At 43.8% G+C, this 18,075-nt stretch overlaps 1 protein-coding gene and 1 non-coding gene across 3 annotated transcripts in view; one reads left to right on the plus strand and one right to left on the minus strand.

Moving 5' to 3' along the window:
• Window positions 1-18,075, plus strand: part of DPYSL3 (dihydropyrimidinase like 3) — a 103,054-nt gene that overhangs the window by 58,009 nt on the left and 26,970 nt on the right. For both annotated transcript variants that reach the window (XM_015239425.3, XM_006204480.4), the window contains exon 2: window positions 13,598-13,686. In XM_015239425.3, the coding sequence (XP_015094911.2) occupies window positions 13,598-13,686 (89 nt within the window). The remainder of the gene's footprint in view (window positions 1-13,597; window positions 13,687-18,075) is intronic.
• Window positions 2,023-2,095, minus strand: TRNAV-AAC (transfer RNA valine (anticodon AAC)). The gene has a single exon. It is a non-coding gene; the product is annotated as a tRNA-Val (tRNA).

The following is an 18,075-nucleotide window of genomic DNA, read 5'->3' on the forward strand; positions in this document are numbered from 1 at the left end:
ATGCACATCTTAGTCTGGTATGCAGCAAACCCCTGTAATTGTCAACTTTAGTAGCCCCGGCACTTTTGGAAACGTTTCTAAGCAGAGACATGTCGTAAAAGAATGGGCTACTTTGAAACTATTCCAAAAGATTATTCTCCTGGTGTTAGAATCATAGAATGGGAAATAGTGATCCTTGGGAAGGGAAGAGTGTAACTCATGACTTTGTAGGTAGGGATGAAGTCCGTGGGCCTTCAGGCACAGAGAATCGATCCCTGTGGTGTGGGCATGACATTTGTGAATAGAAAGCAGTCTTGAATATATTCCAGGAGGTGTCTATTGGGTGAAGCCTTCGATCTTTGTTGAAGGTGAAGAAACGTTTTGTTAGAGGATTAATGCCCCTGCCTCCACTAGTCTCATTTCTGAGTTCTATAATTTTTAAGAGGTGTCTCAGTTGGATTTATTTCAAGGGTTCATTTCACTCAAAGTCTCCCTAATCTGAAGTCCTTGTTCTCAGAGCACCTACAGTTTTCTCTGTCAGTTAACTTGGAGAAGTTTGGGGCCTAAGAGTCAAAAATTGTCACTGCTTTAGTAACCACCTGTCTATCAAATGGAAGCAGAGGTGTGGATATGCAGGTTCCTAGGCAGATAGAAGGCTGGGACCCAGAGAATCCGTCATTACCGTTATCTGCTTCTTGTGTCAAGAAAGAGGCAGAAGAAAGAGAATTCCCCATATTCCTTCTTAAGAATTATGTCTGGGTTCTTCTGGAAAGGGAGTTAAGGCACATATGTAAACCGAAAAGAAATGAAAAATCAAGCTACTTTTCAAAATAGAGGAGAGAGTTGGTAGGTGTCCTAGTGAAAGGCGCTGAGAAGATGTGAGTCTGATTTTAAAGACGTGCATTTCTTGAGCACCTCCTATGCACCAGAGTTTGGGCTTTCTCCTGACCACGGTCCTTTGGGGCTGGTGCCGTTTTCCTCATTTTATAGCTAAGTGTGTGATGCCAAAGCCCTTCTCTTTTTCACCATCCCAGCTGGCTGCTCTGGCACTGATTCACCACTTGGATCCTTTAGCTGCAAAGAGACTGATGAGGCCCTTTTGCTCATTGTCCTGGACAGACCCAACCTCTGATGTCTGGACTCCATGGAAGAGCAAACTGGGGCCATCTCTGCTCTTTGAAATGGTCCCTTCCTCCCATGCTGTCTCTCCAAGAGCCCTTTCCGCAGCCTTGTGGTGTGAGCTGGAACATGGCAGCTGCATGTTCTCAACACGTCCACCACGGGCCAGTTTTAGGAAGCTGCAGAAACCAGTGGTTGTGTGCTGAGAACCGCAAACCCTGGGCAGCCCCTGCCAGTTTTCAAAGTATAAGGTCAGACTTGGAGCAGAATCCCTGTGGCCTCCACAAATAGATGGGGAGCAATTGCCTGTCATTTGAAGGTGCCGCTCACACATTCCAAGACCCAAGCCCTCATTCCTCCTCTGGGAATTGCATTCTGGCTGGCTTTCAGATTTAGTGAAAGAGTTTCTTGTTTCTGAGAAGCAAGGGGGTGGGAATTCACTAGGCTTCCCTGTCATTCGAAAGGCCCAGCCAAGCCAGCTGCCAGGCACAAGTGAGCAAAGAAGATAGCTACTTCTGAAAGAGGGGCATGGGTCCCACTCAGTGGACAGCAGCACAGAGAGGTGAAGTATCTTGCCCGTGGTCACAGAGCTATGACCAGAATCCAGGTCCCTCCTATTCTTCGTTGCCTTTCATTTGGTATATCCATCTCAGTGTGGCCTTAATTCAGCTCCATCCATCAGCATCTGACCATTCTCTCAATCACAGGCCCCCATTTCTATCTATGTGCTGTGTGGCTAACCAGCACCTCAAAATTCTTATTCATACTCACACCCCAACTTTGTGACTCACCTTTCTGTCTTCCTTTTTTTTTTTAGTACTTCTATTTCTTTTTTTATAATATCACTGTATTTTAATTTTATTTATTACTATTTTGGGGGGGTGGGGGAGATAATTAGGTTTATTTACTTACATATTTATTTGATGGAGATACTTGGAATTGAACCCAGGACCTCGTGCGTGTTAGGCACACACTCTACCACTGAGCTATACCCTCCCCTTCTTTCTTTTTTTATTTTTTAAAAATTGAAGTATAATTGATTTACAATGTCGTGTTAGTTTCAGATGTACACACACATATATAACTATTCTTTTTCAGATTCTTTTTTACTGTAAGTTATTACAAGGTATTGAATATAGTTCCCTGTGCTGTAAGTAGGTCCTTGTTGTTTATCTGTTTTATATATAGTACTGTTTATCTGTTAATCCCAAACTCCTAAATTATCCCTCCCCTCCTTCCCCTTTAGTAACCATAAGTTAGTTTTTTATGTCTATGAGTCTCTTTCTGTTTTGTAAATAAGTTCATTTGTGTCTTTTTTTTTTTTTTAGATTCCGTATGTAAGTGATATCATATGATACTTGCCTTTGTCTGACTTGCTTCACTTTGTGTGATAATCTCTGAGTCCATCCATCTGTTCTCTATTTTTGTTAATGGGTCCTTCCTGGCCATCCTGCCTGGAAGCCGCGTTCACCTTTGGCACGTCCCTTTCTGTTCCCCCGCAGTTTCCCTCGGCTGTGCGCCATACACATTCTAATCCACACTCTTGCTGTCACCTGGCCCAGAGCAGTCTCCTTATTGTTCTTTTCCTTTTTTCAAAAAAAATTCTTTATTAAATCTCTTTTAAAAGTTATGAAATGGCATATGCATTGTGCAACTAGCAAAATAATAGGTACATAAATTAATTAAGGAAATAAGAAATACAGGAGACAGAGACAGAGGTCAAGTCCTCATCCCTCCTCCCTCTACCTCCCTCCTTCCTGCCTCACCGCATGTTGATAATTTGGTGCACATTCTTCCGGACCTTTCTCCTGCGCACACAAAAACAGAATAGACCTATTTGCATATAGTATTTTTCGTTTGCTTTTCCAAGAATAGTGTCGTGTTTTGCACATTGGTCTGCACTTTACTTATTTTATCTATTTCAGTTTTACATGTTCAAGATACAGCTTTAATCTGTGTCAAAGGTAGCTGCACAGTAATCCATAGTGTGGCTGTATTGTAGTTAATTAAATCCTGTCCTGTGTTTGGATATTCAGGGACTGGGCTAGACATTTTCTGTTTGCCTCTCCAGACACCCTCTCCATGTTTTTCTGCCCCCCTCCATACCCTGGACCTGTCTGGGCTGCACTGATACATCCTTTGCCCTTGGGCTCCTGGCTGGATTTAGTTCACGTGGCACCACTAGGAGATTGGAGGGAGGGTGGGCAGTGAAGTCAGGGTCTCCCCCCACCCCTGATTCCTTTCTGCTGGGTTACAGTGGAGTGGCTGCGTGCCTCTGCTGGAGGTCCCAGGTCCTGGCAAGGCGCCCTCTCCACTCAGCTGCCCTCTTCAGCCTCCTTGAGCCCAGAGGTGGGATGGCTCCCTGCTGTTCAGTGGGGCCTGGATGCTGTGCATCCATTTAATCTCTCTAAATCCTGCCCACGCTTTGTTAAATAATCCCTTTGTTAAACTCTCTTTAATAATCCAGTCTGAGGATTCCATCTGTCTCCTGGCATCTTCAGCTGTAAAGGTTGTTTCTTTTTTTTTTTCCCCTGCCACTTGTTACTACGTTCTGACCCCTTCTGTCCTTTATCTCCAGCGTGACCATTCTGTTAGCTTTGTATTTTTTTTTTAAACCTGGAGATTGTATTTCACTTATTTCCTTAAAATCCTTCCAGAGCTCCCCAGGACCCTTGGGGTAAAGGGCAAACCCGATAACTAGCCATTGTTTGCATCCCCTGTTCCAGGATCTTAAGCATAAGGGACCCCACCCATTTCCAAAGTTTCCCCCTGAAATGCATTTCTTGAATTGGTATATTTAGTTTTCCCAGTGACTGATTATGTGATGCCAGACCCTGTGCCAACCCCCTTAAGCTTCCATGTCTTCTTCAACTTATGGGGGATAATAGCAGATAATTCATTTCATTGAGGGGTTAATAGAACAGAATGTACGTAAAGCTTCTAAGGAGTTTCTGGCATGTAAGAAACATTCAGTAAATGCCAGTTATGAAAGAATGGCTCCCCACTCTCATCAGAATTGCCTTTGACCATACCTGTCTGTCCAGGTCAGCCGTTTTCTCAAGACCCACCTTGACGAATCTCTGTAGACCCTTTGATTTCTACCAGAGAATTTTCCTCCCATTTCTCTCTCTCTTAATTAATAAACTTTGCTTTTCAGAGCACTTTTAGATTTACAGAAAAATTGAGCAGAAAGCACTGAGAGCCCCCGTACGCTCACTCCCTTCACCCTAAACTTTCCTCTTTTATTAACATGTTGGTGTGCTAGACATTTGTTACAACTGATGTACCCACATCGATAGGTTATTAACAGGAAGTCCACAGTTTTACATTAAGATTTGCTTTTCTTTTGGTCACTTCTTTGAGTTTTGACTAGTGCATAATGCCTTGTATCCCCCATTAGAGTATCTTATGAAATCATTTCACTGCCCTGAAAACCCTCAGTGCTCTGACTGTTGGCCTATTCACCCCCAACTCCCCACCTCCCCAGACCACTGATCACTTTACGTCAATAATTTTACCCTCTCTTTCTACTTCACCTTACTCTTTGTGTTCATGGCTTATTTTTCCTACTGTTATCTTCGCGTTCACCGAACATCTCCACAGCCAGCAGTCACACAAGAGTACCTTTCAGCAATGAATTATTAAACCTCTTCATCCCTAGACTCAAAGCCTGGTTGAAATTTCAGGCACTCCTTTTAATGAAATGGGCTCTGGGCTTTTGCACAGGCTGTTGGGCTAATGGGACACAGGATCCCTGTAGAACGTAGCTGGACCCAGTTTCCTAGTCTGTGTGTGGACAGAGAGCTTTCACCCACAGCACATGAAACTGGGGCCTAAAAGGAACAATGCAAAACAAAACCAAAACCCCCAAATAATAGAACACAAACCTGTTATATAAATCCAGACCAAAGATGGCCATGAATCAGATCGCTAAAGCACTGACTTTTCTTCAGTCTACGTTCTGATTCACACTCTGGCTCTGAGCAACACACTTCTCAGGCACCCTGTATATAACAGTAATAGCTCCCTTACATTGGTACTGCAATTTGGATTCACCTTTAATGGGACATCTATGTAATCAGAGCGATGAAGTGGAGGTGGGAGCACGATAGTGGAATTAGCAGTGGTAGTGATATTTGTCATGCCTGCCACTTAGGGAGCTTTTTCTAAGTGCCCAAGCCTGCATCCTGCTCTTTAATTCTCACAGTAGCCCTGAGAGGTAGGCGTTATTTTCTGTACTTTACAGACACATGAATGGGTCTTTCTAGAGAGCTATACCTTCACTCAGCTGAGGAAGCTGAGGCCCAGAGATGGATCAAGTCACTTGCCCAAAATCACACCGTTAAGTGAGCAGCAGAGATGCCGATGCAGCTCTGACTTCCAGACTCCCTTGGGCGGTACCTAAATTCTGAATGGCTGAATGTGGAAACATGGTAGTAAATGCAACTAAATTTTTAAGCTGTGATACGAAAGACATAGTTAGTTCTCTTACTTTTTCCAGGACTATAAACATCATATTCTTTCAATCAGTATGGAAACTTAAAATAAATGTAGCCCAAATAGCAGAGGCAGAGGCCTGTCCCCTTGTCCTGTGAAGCATAGTTCACATCCATGTCCCATCCTAAGGTGGTGGAAATCCACAGTCCCTCCCAGTGTTTTCCGGAATGGTTGTGGGCCCCAGCCTGCTTTGAACCTTGAACTCTCAGCCATGCCTCACCTTGCTTGGTTCTGCTTTGCCAACTTAGGTTGAAAACTTGACCTATTTTTCTTGACTCACTGCCCCCATCAAAAAAAAAAAAATTTATGGCTGGTTTCCATTCAAGCAGCCACTTTTCCATTTTTCCCTCCTGAGAGCCCAGTTAAAGATGTAGCCAGTGTTTTTCTGTTACCCAGATTTGGCACTTCCTATTTAAAAAAATTTTTTAACAACTTTATTGTGACGTAATTTATGTGCAGTAAACTACACATATTTCAGATGTACAATTTGATGAATTTTGATAGATGTAGACACCCATGAAACCACCACCACAATCAACATAGCTAACATTTCCATCACTGCCCAAGTGGTACAAATTTCGAATTCCCAATTTATCCCTTCCCATCTCCTTTACCCGCTGGTAACCATAAATTTGTTCTCTATGACTGTAAGTCTATTTCTATTTTGTAAATAAGTTCATTTGTGTCTTTTTTTTTTGATTCTACATATAAGTGATATCATATGGTATTTTTCTTTCTTTTTCTGGCTTACTTTACTTAGAATGACAATCTTCAGGTTCATCCACGTTGCTGCAAATGGTATTATTTTATTTTTTATGGCTGAGTAGTATTCCATTATACACGCACGCGCACACACACAGGTACACATATATACACACGCACACACCCATCCATCTTCTTTATCCAGTCATGTATTGATGGACATTTATGTTGTTTCCATGTCCTATTTGCTGATCAGGCATCTGTGCTCTCACACTAGACTTACCGCGATCTGCCTCCCTCCCCCACATCCCCAGCCTTCTGACCCAGTGATTCTCCATGATCCCCAGTGACTTCCTCCCTCACTGTGTTGCCCAGTACCTGGGAGGTCCCTGTGCCTCTGCTTGGGGCCCTGTTCTTACTTCTGACAAGCCCGGATCAGCCCCTGTTGGCCCGGGTCAGCCCATGTTTCAAGTGCAGGGTTGCTCTTCCTGCTGCTACGTTAGCTCATTCTAGGTGGTTCTGGAAGGCGGCACTAAATGACACTGAACCACAGTGTGAAGACTTTGGTCCCCTTTGTAATTCTTTTTCTAACCTTCTGAAGAGATCCAGGAAGAAGTCTCAGGGTGGTGCTGCTCTGTCTTGAACACCCCCTGACGCTTGGTAATCTTCTTTCTAACAGAGGTAGCAGATCTGGGCTCATCTTTCAGAACCCATCCTTCGGAGGGCAGCAAAATGTAGCCAGAATTTCATGATGTTTTTACTGTATTCATTCCTAGGTTTAGTGTCTGGTTTTGGTAAGTGACACTGGCTTAGAATTAATGGGAGTGAGACAGCGTTTGCCCTTAAAATACATCTATGTAAGGATAATATTAAATAAATAGCAGTACAGGTTGTGTCAGGATATGTCTAAGATCATGGAAATAGGGTAATAGTGACTGAGGCTTGGGCTTCACTGGCCCAGCTGACCTTCCTGCTTGAGGGTGGGGTGTGGCTCTGTGGCTCCTTCTGGCTGACCCACCCGTCCCGTCCCCACCATCTGGTTCCCAGCCTGTGTATCCATTTATGCTTATCTGTGTCTGGAACCCTGTAGAAGATTGGGAGCCGGTTATCGGGGCCTGGGGATTAAGATGCCATCCACACTTCATGCCCCTACTCCAGTCTCACCCTGGGCAGGCCACATGGCTTGTCTGGCCCTTTGATAATTACATCTTCAGAACGGTTAACGTGAGGTTCTGCTGTGGAGGGGGATGCACACGGTGGGCTTTGATGTTCCCGTGCAGAAGACTGAGCAGCCCCCCTGCCCTGCTTAATACTCTCCTTGGCTCCTGCTTTCTCTGCGTTACTGCTTCTCCCACCTCGTGTTCTGTCCTTCCAGAGCCAAACCAAACTCACTAACGAAAGGGAACACAGTGCTTGCCATTTGAGGTGAATTCTGCTTAGGGGGCTGTGTTTTGAAGGGCATGCCCCAGGTTAACCTGCGTGGTGCACGCTAGATCGTCAGCCTGGGTGATGAGAGGAAGGAGAAACGTCTTTGAGACTCATCTGTAGCCATTCAGGGGCTCGGGAACAGCCACCCTGTACAACAATGCCTGGTTTCAGTAAAGACTCAGAGCCAAGATGCTGTGTTGCTCTTGGAGAAGTCTTATTGTCTCCCTGACCTGAACTCTTTCTCTCTGTCTCAACGGCCCATTTGTCGTTGAGGAGCCTAAAAACATCCATGCATTGGGCAGGGAGAGTGAGTTTGGGGGCAGGTTTAAGCCCTCGCCACCCATTCCCCATTTCTGCAGGAAAAGACCAAGTAGATGGTTATCTCCTCTCAGAGGGTTATTTCCAGAGGAAGGATGACCTGGGGGGCCCTGGGAACTTGCCCAGTGGGAGTGGGTTTAAAAGGAGAAGTCTTGGCTCTACTCTCAGCTGCTGGTGGCTGGAGCTGAGAGCCGTTGCCGAGGGTTGGCTGGGGACCGGCGTCTCTGGAATTCCCTTTATGATGAGGTCTGTTCAACTTTGATTAATATAAGTGTTCAACTTCCAGAATTTAAGTTCAGTCATGATGGTCCAGAGAATAATCACGATGCTGGCTCATGGGAACTAAGCATGTCTAGTTTGCCCAGCAGAATTCAGCCCTTTACATACAGGTTCCCCGTAATCCTAACCAGCACCCTGAGAGAAAGATGTCATTGTCCCCCATGTCACAGATAGAGTGGCTGAAGTCACTTGTCCAAACACAGGTAGTGTTAATGCCAGAATTCAAGCTCGTGTTTGTGCGTCTCACCCAAGGTTGCATACTTAACAGCAGCAGTGGCGTGAGAACACTGGTCTCCGCAGAACCTACTCGGTACCTTTTCCCAAACACCACGCTGCGTCCACTGGGACTCTCTTAGAGAGCCTGCTCTCTCTCTTTCAGTGATGCTGCTTTGGGGAAGAAAACAACAAAGTTCCATCCATGTAGTCTGTCCATCCTGATGTATTCTTAAGAGCGGGAGTGTTTTTAGGGAGCCAAATCTAATTACCCAGATGGGATGTCTTTTAAATAACCACCTGTGCCTTCATCTGGATTTTTAAAAGGGTGTGGAGTCCCCACTGAGGGTCCGAGTCTCTGCTTTGTGATTTGAACACAGGTAATAAAAATTTGGTTTTGGAAGACGCCTTCTCCAGTGTGTATCCTCTTTTTTCTCTTCCTAGGATTAGAGTTCTTATTCTGAGCTGCTGGGATGTCTGCAGAGTATAAACAGATGTACCTTAAGTACTGTTCTGGGGCTGAGTTTATTGGCTGGGAAGAAACCCCTGGAGGACTCTGGTTTCTCTGGGAGCCATAGTCTTGTTAGCTCAGGTAGACGGAGGGGATAATTTGAATTCTGGAAGGTGAAAACTAGGTGAGGAAGACTAACCTGGGAACCAGCATCTCCAACAGGCTTGGGTTCCACATTCCGTCCTTTCATTCTCTAGTCTAGTTTGAATCACAGCTGTTCTTAACAGCATCCCTTGTTACAAGTTTATTTCTTCCTCCCTCTTCTCCCCCCATCTCTGTCTCCATCTTTTCTCCCTCTCTTCCGTCCTTCCTTTCCTTTGTTTCTCTCTGTCTCTCTTCTCTTTTTTCTCCCAAACTCCTCATTTTTTATAGTTGATTTTTCTGATTATTTACCATACTCTAGTGGAGGAAAAAAGGTTGGTATTCAGCAAACTTCAAGGACCCCTGCTACCCTGGACTGCAGATCTGGTCCCTTTGTGAGCGGCATTAACACATTCAGGCCATAAGGGGTGGGTCCAATGCACCAGTTTTGTTAATAGTGGCTTACAAGTTATTGGATTCCTAAAGTTATCTACCGCAGAGAACTGGTCAGCAGTTTCAGCACTGGGACTGTCAGATTCAGTGTCCAACAGAGAGGAGAGCCCTGTCAGAAAGAGCCACTTGGCATAAGGTTCAGGGTCTGTTGCTACTGTGGCCTCAGGTGGAAATCAGTCTGGTGCCAAGAGGTAGATGCCACCAGACTGCCAAGATCTAGATTTAATTCCAACTGGAACTGATGTCCTCTGTCACTTGGAGGAAGTCATCTGTCTCTGTGTACATCTCGCCCTTTGGAAAATGGGAGCAGTAGTCCCTGTCTAGTATGTTTCTTACTTTAAGGCTTTTCACAAAAATTTAAAGTACTGTAAATGAGTAGAATAAATCTAACTAATATTTAGAGGTGTTTACTACACGTTAGTGTGTTAGCTATTGTATAGACACGTGTCTGCATGCTCATTTTCCCCTCTTCATCCCTTGCATTTATTCCTGGCAGCCACCCTGTGAGGTGAGCTCGGTGTTATTATCTACTCCGAGGTAATAAAAAAAAAAGTGAAGTTCTGAGAGGTTAAGTCCTAAGTCAAGATCACACACCTGGTTAAGGGTTCTGCATGATTCTCCCAGTAGTGGGAGGACCTGGCTGGACCCAAGCTTGCCAGCTGGTACGCCTGGCACCCCGCCAAGGCTGCAAGACGGGGTTGTACCCAGCCGTGGTGGCTGTGCAGGACCTCAGGCAGCCAGAGCCCTTGACCTGTGGCTTCAGGCTCTGGATATCTTCATCTTGGGCTCCATATGCCCTCCAGATTATCCCCGTGTGCTCTGGAAGTACCGTTGTTCTTTACATACATCATTGCATGACAGGCATGGTAAGCTCCAGTCTAGACCACTTCACCTCCTCCGGCATCCTCTCACGGGTACCTGGCGGCTTCAGCTGCCGAGAACAGAAAGCAAAGAGCCCCACACAGCCACAGTCTCTGACCTTCCTAACTTTGTTGAGGGTGACTTGTAACTGGAGCTGTCAGATTTCTTCCTCTTGTTGGTGTTTGACTGTACGTAGCACGTGTTACTCGCTCAGGCTGGTCCATGACTTCACAGACAGGCATGTCCCGGCATGAGGGAGGTCCAGTTTTATGTGGCCTGGGACTGGTCAGCCGTTGAGTCATTCTTCAACACCCAGTCCAAGACTTGCCTTTCAGATGCTTCTGTGTCTGATGACAGTTTGCCTAAACTGCCCTGTGTAGTGGCAACCACATGCCTGGAAGGAGTTAAAATGGATAAGAAGCACTTTTATTAACCACTTTAACGTAAGTAAGGGGGACAGGCTGAGGGCTCTTAGGAGCAGCATTTGCTTGAACTCTGTGAGTCGTGGTTTTGAAATCTCTGCTCTGCTGACGAAAGCAAATAATAATATTAATACCGTAGTCCATAGAGTGGGGGTCTTATTCCCAACTCTGAAATCTCGTCCAAGCCTCTACTTCATCTGTGTGCTCCATTTGTTCAGATTTCTGATGATGGAGCCAGAGAACTTTATTGAATTCGCATCTGAACAATTTTGAATAACGCCACCTCAATGATGTTCATTCCACTTGGTTACCTCTTACTATCCCCCCAGTGTACCTGGGGCCTGAGGTAGCTTTTGCCCCTTTGCTGACATTTGGTGCTTCTTGAGGGAAGTGATGCTCCACTGTGGCTCAGGTTTGGATGTCCCTGAGTAAGAGGCTGGTCGTATTTCAGAGCTGGGCTCAGTTCAGGCAGTAACTGGCCCGTTTCCAGAACCCAGCTTACGTCAGTTCTTCGCTAGAAAGGTAACGAACATCAGGAGAGCACTGAGCTCTGAGAGGGAACTCTTCCAGTGACCAAGATTGTTAAGATTATGAAGCTCCTGCCGGAGACGCTTCTGTCGCCTTCACAAACTGTGTCTGGGGCAGTGGTCCCTGGTGCTGGTCTGTGACTTGGTGCTGGGCTGGCTGATGGCTGCATAAGAGCCATTTAAAGAGCTTAGAAAATACACATTTGTTGGCCTACAGCAAGGCCTGGGAATCTGTATTTTTCTCATATGGCCCCCGAGTTTGGGAAGCATAGTCCTAGGACAGCCTCATATAATTTTGCAATTACTTTAAAAATGGTAGATTACAGTAGCCTTCAATTAAAAATTGTTTTTTCCTCAGAAGTCCAATTTTCTGACATATGATATTCTGACTTAGGTGGCCTTTCTATCACATTGTTATAATACAACCTCCTATGTCCCTCCCTTCACCCATGCATTTGGCCAATGTTTAACAGCTGTCTAAGACAGACCACAGGAACTAAGGTAAAAAAAAGATCCAAAGACATAAAAAAGAATGAAATAATGCCATTTTCAGCAACATGGATGGATCTAGAGATTATCATATTAAGTGAAGTAAATCAAAGACAAATATGGTATCACTTATATGTGGAATCTAAAAAAATAAAAAAGATACAAATGAACTTAGGTACAAATTGGAAATAGACTCACAGACAGAGAAAACAAACTATGATTACCAAAGAGGAAAGGGCAGGGAGGGATAAAGTAGGAGTTTGGGATTAACAGATATACATGACTGTATATAAAGTAGATAGAAAACAAGGACCTACTATACAGCACAGGGAACTATATTCAGTACCTTGTAATAACCTGTAATGGAAAAGAATCTGAAAAAGAATATATATATGTATTACTGAATCACTTTACTGTACACCTGAACTAACACAACATTGTAAGTGAACTTCACTTCAATAAAAATTTTTTAAAATGGGGAAAAAAGATCTAAAGACACATGGCTCTAAGGCTAAAGTATTCTGTGGTCTAGCCAGGAGACAGCTGAACAGTCAGCCAGCTACTGTAGAACAGTGTAATGACCTACCCTGCAGTGGGAGCAGGTGGAATTTGCTGGAAAGTCAGGTAGTTTGCCTCCCAGGGGGCAAACCCTTTGCCTGAAGCTTGCCAGAGGAGGGGATGGTTGTCAGATGCCAGGGGAACCTAGGAGAAGGCAGAGAGAACAGCTTTGTAGAGGTCAGTGGAGCAGCTGATATGTGGCAAGAGCTATGTTTCTTAGTTTTGCCACCGTATAAAATCCGAGGCAGTAAGTGACAGAAGCCGGGATGGACATACTGATGGAGGCCACCTCATGAGGGGCTGGGAGACCACGTGAGGTGGGAGTTTGTATCTGATCTCATTAGCACATCTTCTTTGCCACGTATGTGGGTTTTTTTCTAAACACCTCATGGAGCTGTATTTTTTAAAAAAATCCTACCCCCTGACAATACAGCATGATGAAATTTCTTATTCTTATGCAATACCTTGGAAGCAACGAGACTAAGTGGTAATTGGCTATATCCCCAGTGGAGTCTTAGCTTCAATTCTCATTTTTCGTGCCCTGTTCATGCTCTTTGATTTCTGAAGCCAGAAGTTAGCCTGTATGTGGGGCTTCCTTCCCCATAAAACCTAGGTTCCTTTTCAAAGCCCTACTTCACCAATGTCATCTCATGCCTCTTCCCTCCTTGGCCTCTAAGCTCCCTCCGCACTGATCTTTCTCAGGCTTACGAAGAAACAAATCTTCTTCCCACCTCAGGGCCTTTGCAGAAGCAAGAGGTGAAATTCCAGGATAATTTGAATTAGGGGCAAACAAGAAAAACTGGGTCCTCAACAGATACACTCAGCTCAAAACTGAGTGCCCAGAGCACACAGACGTCTTAAGAAAATGGTTGCTGCTAAACTTCTAAAACAGTGACCTGAGGGGTAAGGTATAGCTCAAGTGGTAGAGCGCATGCTTAGCATGCATGGGGTCCTGGGTTCAATCCCCAGTACCTCCTCCAAAAATTAAATAAACCTAATTACCCCCTACCCATGAAGATAAAATAAAAAAATAAATAAAATGATATGATAGTAAATAAATAAAATGTTAAAAAATAAAATAAATAAAGCAATGACTTGGGAGAACCTCGGTGACCACTCTTCTGGCTGTGAGAATGACTCCTGTTTTCCTTCTTTTCTAGAGTGACCGTCTTCTGATCAAGGGAGGCAGAATCGTCAACGATGATCAGTCCTTCTATGCTGATATTTACATGGAAGATGGCTTAATAAAGTACGTATATAGAACCCTTGATTTTATATTTTGGATCTTCCTTAGAGGCTCAGAAAGAAACTTGTTTCTCTTTTGCTGACAAGACCATTGTTTCTATATATCTTATTTCTCCTTCTCCTTAAAAATGAGTCTTTATCTTAGCCCTTCAGTCTAGATGCACAGCATCCCTTAAAGTGGGAGCTAGACTTAGTTCACTTGGATTGCCTGAATGGAGTGAAAAAATCTCAATTCAGTCCCCCAAACGATGCTAAGGGCCAGCTGCGTTGATGGGCACTCTGTGCGTCCTGGAAAAGTGGGAGATGTGACCTTAAGGCTACTGAGAAATGTCCACAGAATACCGTACCCTAAAAATAGACGGCCTAGCGTGGTAGGTACCAGAGGAATTCTAAGAGTTCTAATTAGGATAAGTGATTTAGGAGTATGCAGAAAGGAGAAATCCCTTCGGAGGAAGGTTTTGGGGTGGAGAGGGTATTTCAGCCGAACTTTGACTTGGGGAGGACTTCGATGGGCAGAGCACAGCTAGGATATACCTTCCAGGTAAGATTTCCAATTAGGAAATATAATTGGAATTATATTCCAATGTAATTTTGTTATAATTATATATAAAATATATTTACATATATTATATTTATATATTGTATTAATTATAGTTATATAATTAATTATAATTATACAATTATAGTTATTGGAGTATAATTATATTGGGTGTATATAGGGATATATAATTACTTTACAAAATGGTTTGCTATTGGATGCCTGTAAGCAGCATAGATAGGTAGGCTTCCTTACATCGTGAACTGTAAGAAAAGGTTTGATTTACACATAGCCCTTCATCACATAAAGCAGGGGCCTTCCCCATCCTGATAAGATAGTGTGTAAGACTGGTATATCCAACCCACTCTAATCACCATCCCCAGCCTTGTTCCATTTTGTTTTGATATTAATCCACTTCATTGGCTAGCTTAAAGTTCTGGTGATAGGCAGTTGCTTACTTGTCTTTGAAAACTTGGCTTAAATATAACTTTCTGCGGGTGCTCATTCCTTGCTAGCCCCCAAATCTAGGCTAGCTTCCCCTTTGGTGAGCTTTCAAAACACCCTGTGCTTTTATCAATCATAGCAATTCGGACACTATTTGGTGCCCTGGGGAGCAAGGACCGTCTCTTGTTCTTCCCCTCATCTGCAGTGCTTAACCTAGTACTGAGCATCAAGAGACTTGTGTCAGAGCTGCGTTTTATTGAGTGTATAGTATGTGCTGGGTACTGGTAAATGTTTTACATGCGCTGTCTCATTTAATCTGCCAGCCGTCCTAGGAAGTAAGCACTCTGATTACCCTCTTTTCAGAGGAGGGTAGAGGGGAAGAGGAACAGAAAGTAAATAACTTGCTAAAGGTCGACATTTTAATCAAATACATTGAATGAATGAGTGAGTGAGTGAATGAACAAACAAATGCAAGAATGAAGATATCCATGTTTAGTTCCCTTGCCGATTTGCATAAATACTTTTTTCATATTAGAAGTAAGAAATAAGGTAAGTGATAAGAGTGCATGCACGAAGTCTAGGGTTCAATCCCCAGTGCTGCCATTGAAAAAAAACCAAGAAGTAGGAAAAATGAAAATATCACACAAGCCAACTAATATAAAACAATACTTTCTTCAAAGTAGAAGCCACAATTAATTTTATTTTTTTTCTTTTATGAAAAAGTAATTGTAACTTTTATGTAACTTTTATGAAAAAGTAACAGTCTGCTCTCTTTGGAGGCAGTACATTCCTTCATTTAGACATCTTCAGAGTTAGGAAAAAAATTAATACCTAAAGCTTCTTCCTCATTCCAGAGTTCACGTCAGGCATCACCAACTGATCCTAGCACTTTGCACAGCTGAGCCTTAAATACAGGCTCAGAGTCCGTCTTCATGCAGTGATTCGGGCACCTACCACCACAGTTGAATATGTACGCTGAATCTTCTTTGCCGTCTCTGTTAAAACAGACTGGAAGGCTACTTGCCTAGGATGTTATAGAAGGAATTTAACCATCAGATGCGTGTGTCGGTAGTGGAGAGAAGGGTATATAAATTTACACGATCTTCGTCTAATCCTATAATTTTATATGTCTCCAGCAACATTCTTAACTCACGGAGCATAAACATAGAAATAATTTCCTCCAGTTTTTACAGAGCCGTTTGCCTGTGAGTGTTTATGGGACGCCTGCTGTGTGCACCGCATTTGTCCTCAGGCATTGGACGCACACTACGTCATGTGCTGTGGGGGATATCACTGGGACCCAAATCACTGTGCTCTCTCCCCCCAGGACTTTGCAGTCTTTTAGGCGAACTGAGAGATCTGTCCATGCAAAGCACGTGGCATTACCAGATAGTATCAGTATCGACTATTGAATTAGTAGAATAGGTGAGGTCCAGAGGAAGGAGAGGGCTATTTGAGATTAGGATGGTTATTAATTATAATAGCTGGTGTTTATTGACTTTTTATGTGCCTAATAATGTTCTCTAGGCTTAACACATAGTAACATTTAATCTACACAACAGAGGTATGCAGGAGGCATTTTTATTACATTTTACAGATGAAGGAATTGAGACATGGTGAGGTTAAGTAACTCGGCTGAAGTCACAGAGCTAGTCATTAGCAGAGCCAGGATTTTGAATCCAGACAGCCCACATCCAGGGCAGAGCCACACTCTCAATTATTAGACCTGGCTGTCAGTAGAAACTTGACCAAGGAGGGGAGCTGGAAGCTAAGCCTTCAAGGATTAATGTGACGTTGGTTGGGTCAGTGGGGAAAAGGGGGAAGGCATTTCTATTTCAGACGGGATATTATACTAGTTGTAACTGGGTGGAAAGGCACATACACAGACACACGCAAGCCAGGCAACCCTTCAAGCCCTTGGTTCTCAGTTTCCCTCGGAGGTGAATCAGTGAGGGAGGAAAGTGGAACGCACCGGCCAGGAGCTGGGCTAGGTGGAGTTACAGTCAAGGCTGCGTTTCTTCCCACAGTGTGTTTTGAACTGTGGTGGTTTTGGAATGGCCCAGGCGTGGTGTGGTAAGGTAGAGCTCTTAGAGACGTCAGGGAAGCTTACTGTTAGTTGTGGAACTTGGATTTGTCAGGCCGGGGTAGACTTCTTACTGCCCCATGAGAGTATCTTTCTTGGCTGGGTATGAACAAAAGGGAGTGTTCATGCCCCTGGCAGTGGGGTACAGGTATCCCCAAGGCAGGAGATGTTTCATGAGAACGTAGAGCCTTATGAATCGTAAGTCTACCTGGAATTCACTGGATGTTTAAATCAAGGGTGTGAAATTGCATATCAAACAAGCAGCACTGGGTGGTCTGTGAGGTGACACTGTACTAGGGGTAGTTATATTTATCCTTTGCCCCATGTAGTGTGCCCTTGGCATGGTCACCAGCTTCCTGCCCACCCCAGTCTCCTCCTTTCTTCCTCCCTGCGATGCTCTGAAGCTTCCTGGGTGAAGCTGTGTCTGGTGGACTTTGTCATAATTACCTTCCTTGGCTTTAAGCTTCCACCAAGATACTGACCAGACAAAAGCAACTGGTGTGGGCATCTGCATCTTTGACATCCTGTTTAAGAATCTGCCTTCGGCTGTGACTGATGGACAAACTATCAGGGAAGGATGGAACTGGGAGTGAAGACTGAGGTGCGAAATCCCCCAGACAGATTCCTTTTGTTGTTAGGAGCAAGATGAACCCACCTAGAGGTGAGCCAGGTTCACACGCCTGTTCTTGTAAAATTCATTACCTCCTTCAGTCTCTCCTAGCAGGTCATTATTTTACTCTCTTTCAGTTCTATTGCAGATGTTCTTCCTCACTCTTGAATAAAGAACAAAATGCAAAAGATAATAAAAATACTTATTAAAAATATTAATTACTACCCTGTGTTCTAGACACTGTCACACCACTGGGGTTACAGCACTCAGCCAGGACATATGGTCCCACCAAACAGATACCAGATTGTTTTGTGTCTGTAAAAGTTGGTTTCTGGGTGGACCTGGCGATTATCAGCCTAAGTGAAGTCAGTCAGTCAGAGAAAGACAAATATATGATATCACTTAAATGTGGAATCTTAAAAAAAAAAAAAGACAAATGAGCTTATTTACAAAACAGAAAGAGACTCACAGACATAGAAAACAAACTTATGGTTACCAAAGGTGAAAGGCAGGGAGGGATAAATTAGGAGTTTGGGATTAGCAGATGCACACTACTATATGCAGAACAGATAAACAATAAGGACCCACTGTATAGCATAGGGTATTATATTCAATATCTTGCAGTAAAAAATTGTTACCTTGTAGTAACCTATAATGAAAAAAAATGAAAACAAATATGTGTATGTATATGTATGACTGAAACATTACGCTGTGCACC

Source organism: Vicugna pacos, chromosome 3 (genome assembly GCF_048564905.1).
Source record: "Vicugna pacos chromosome 3, VicPac4, whole genome shotgun sequence".
Classification (NCBI taxonomy): domain Eukaryota; kingdom Metazoa; phylum Chordata; class Mammalia; order Artiodactyla; family Camelidae; genus Vicugna; species Vicugna pacos.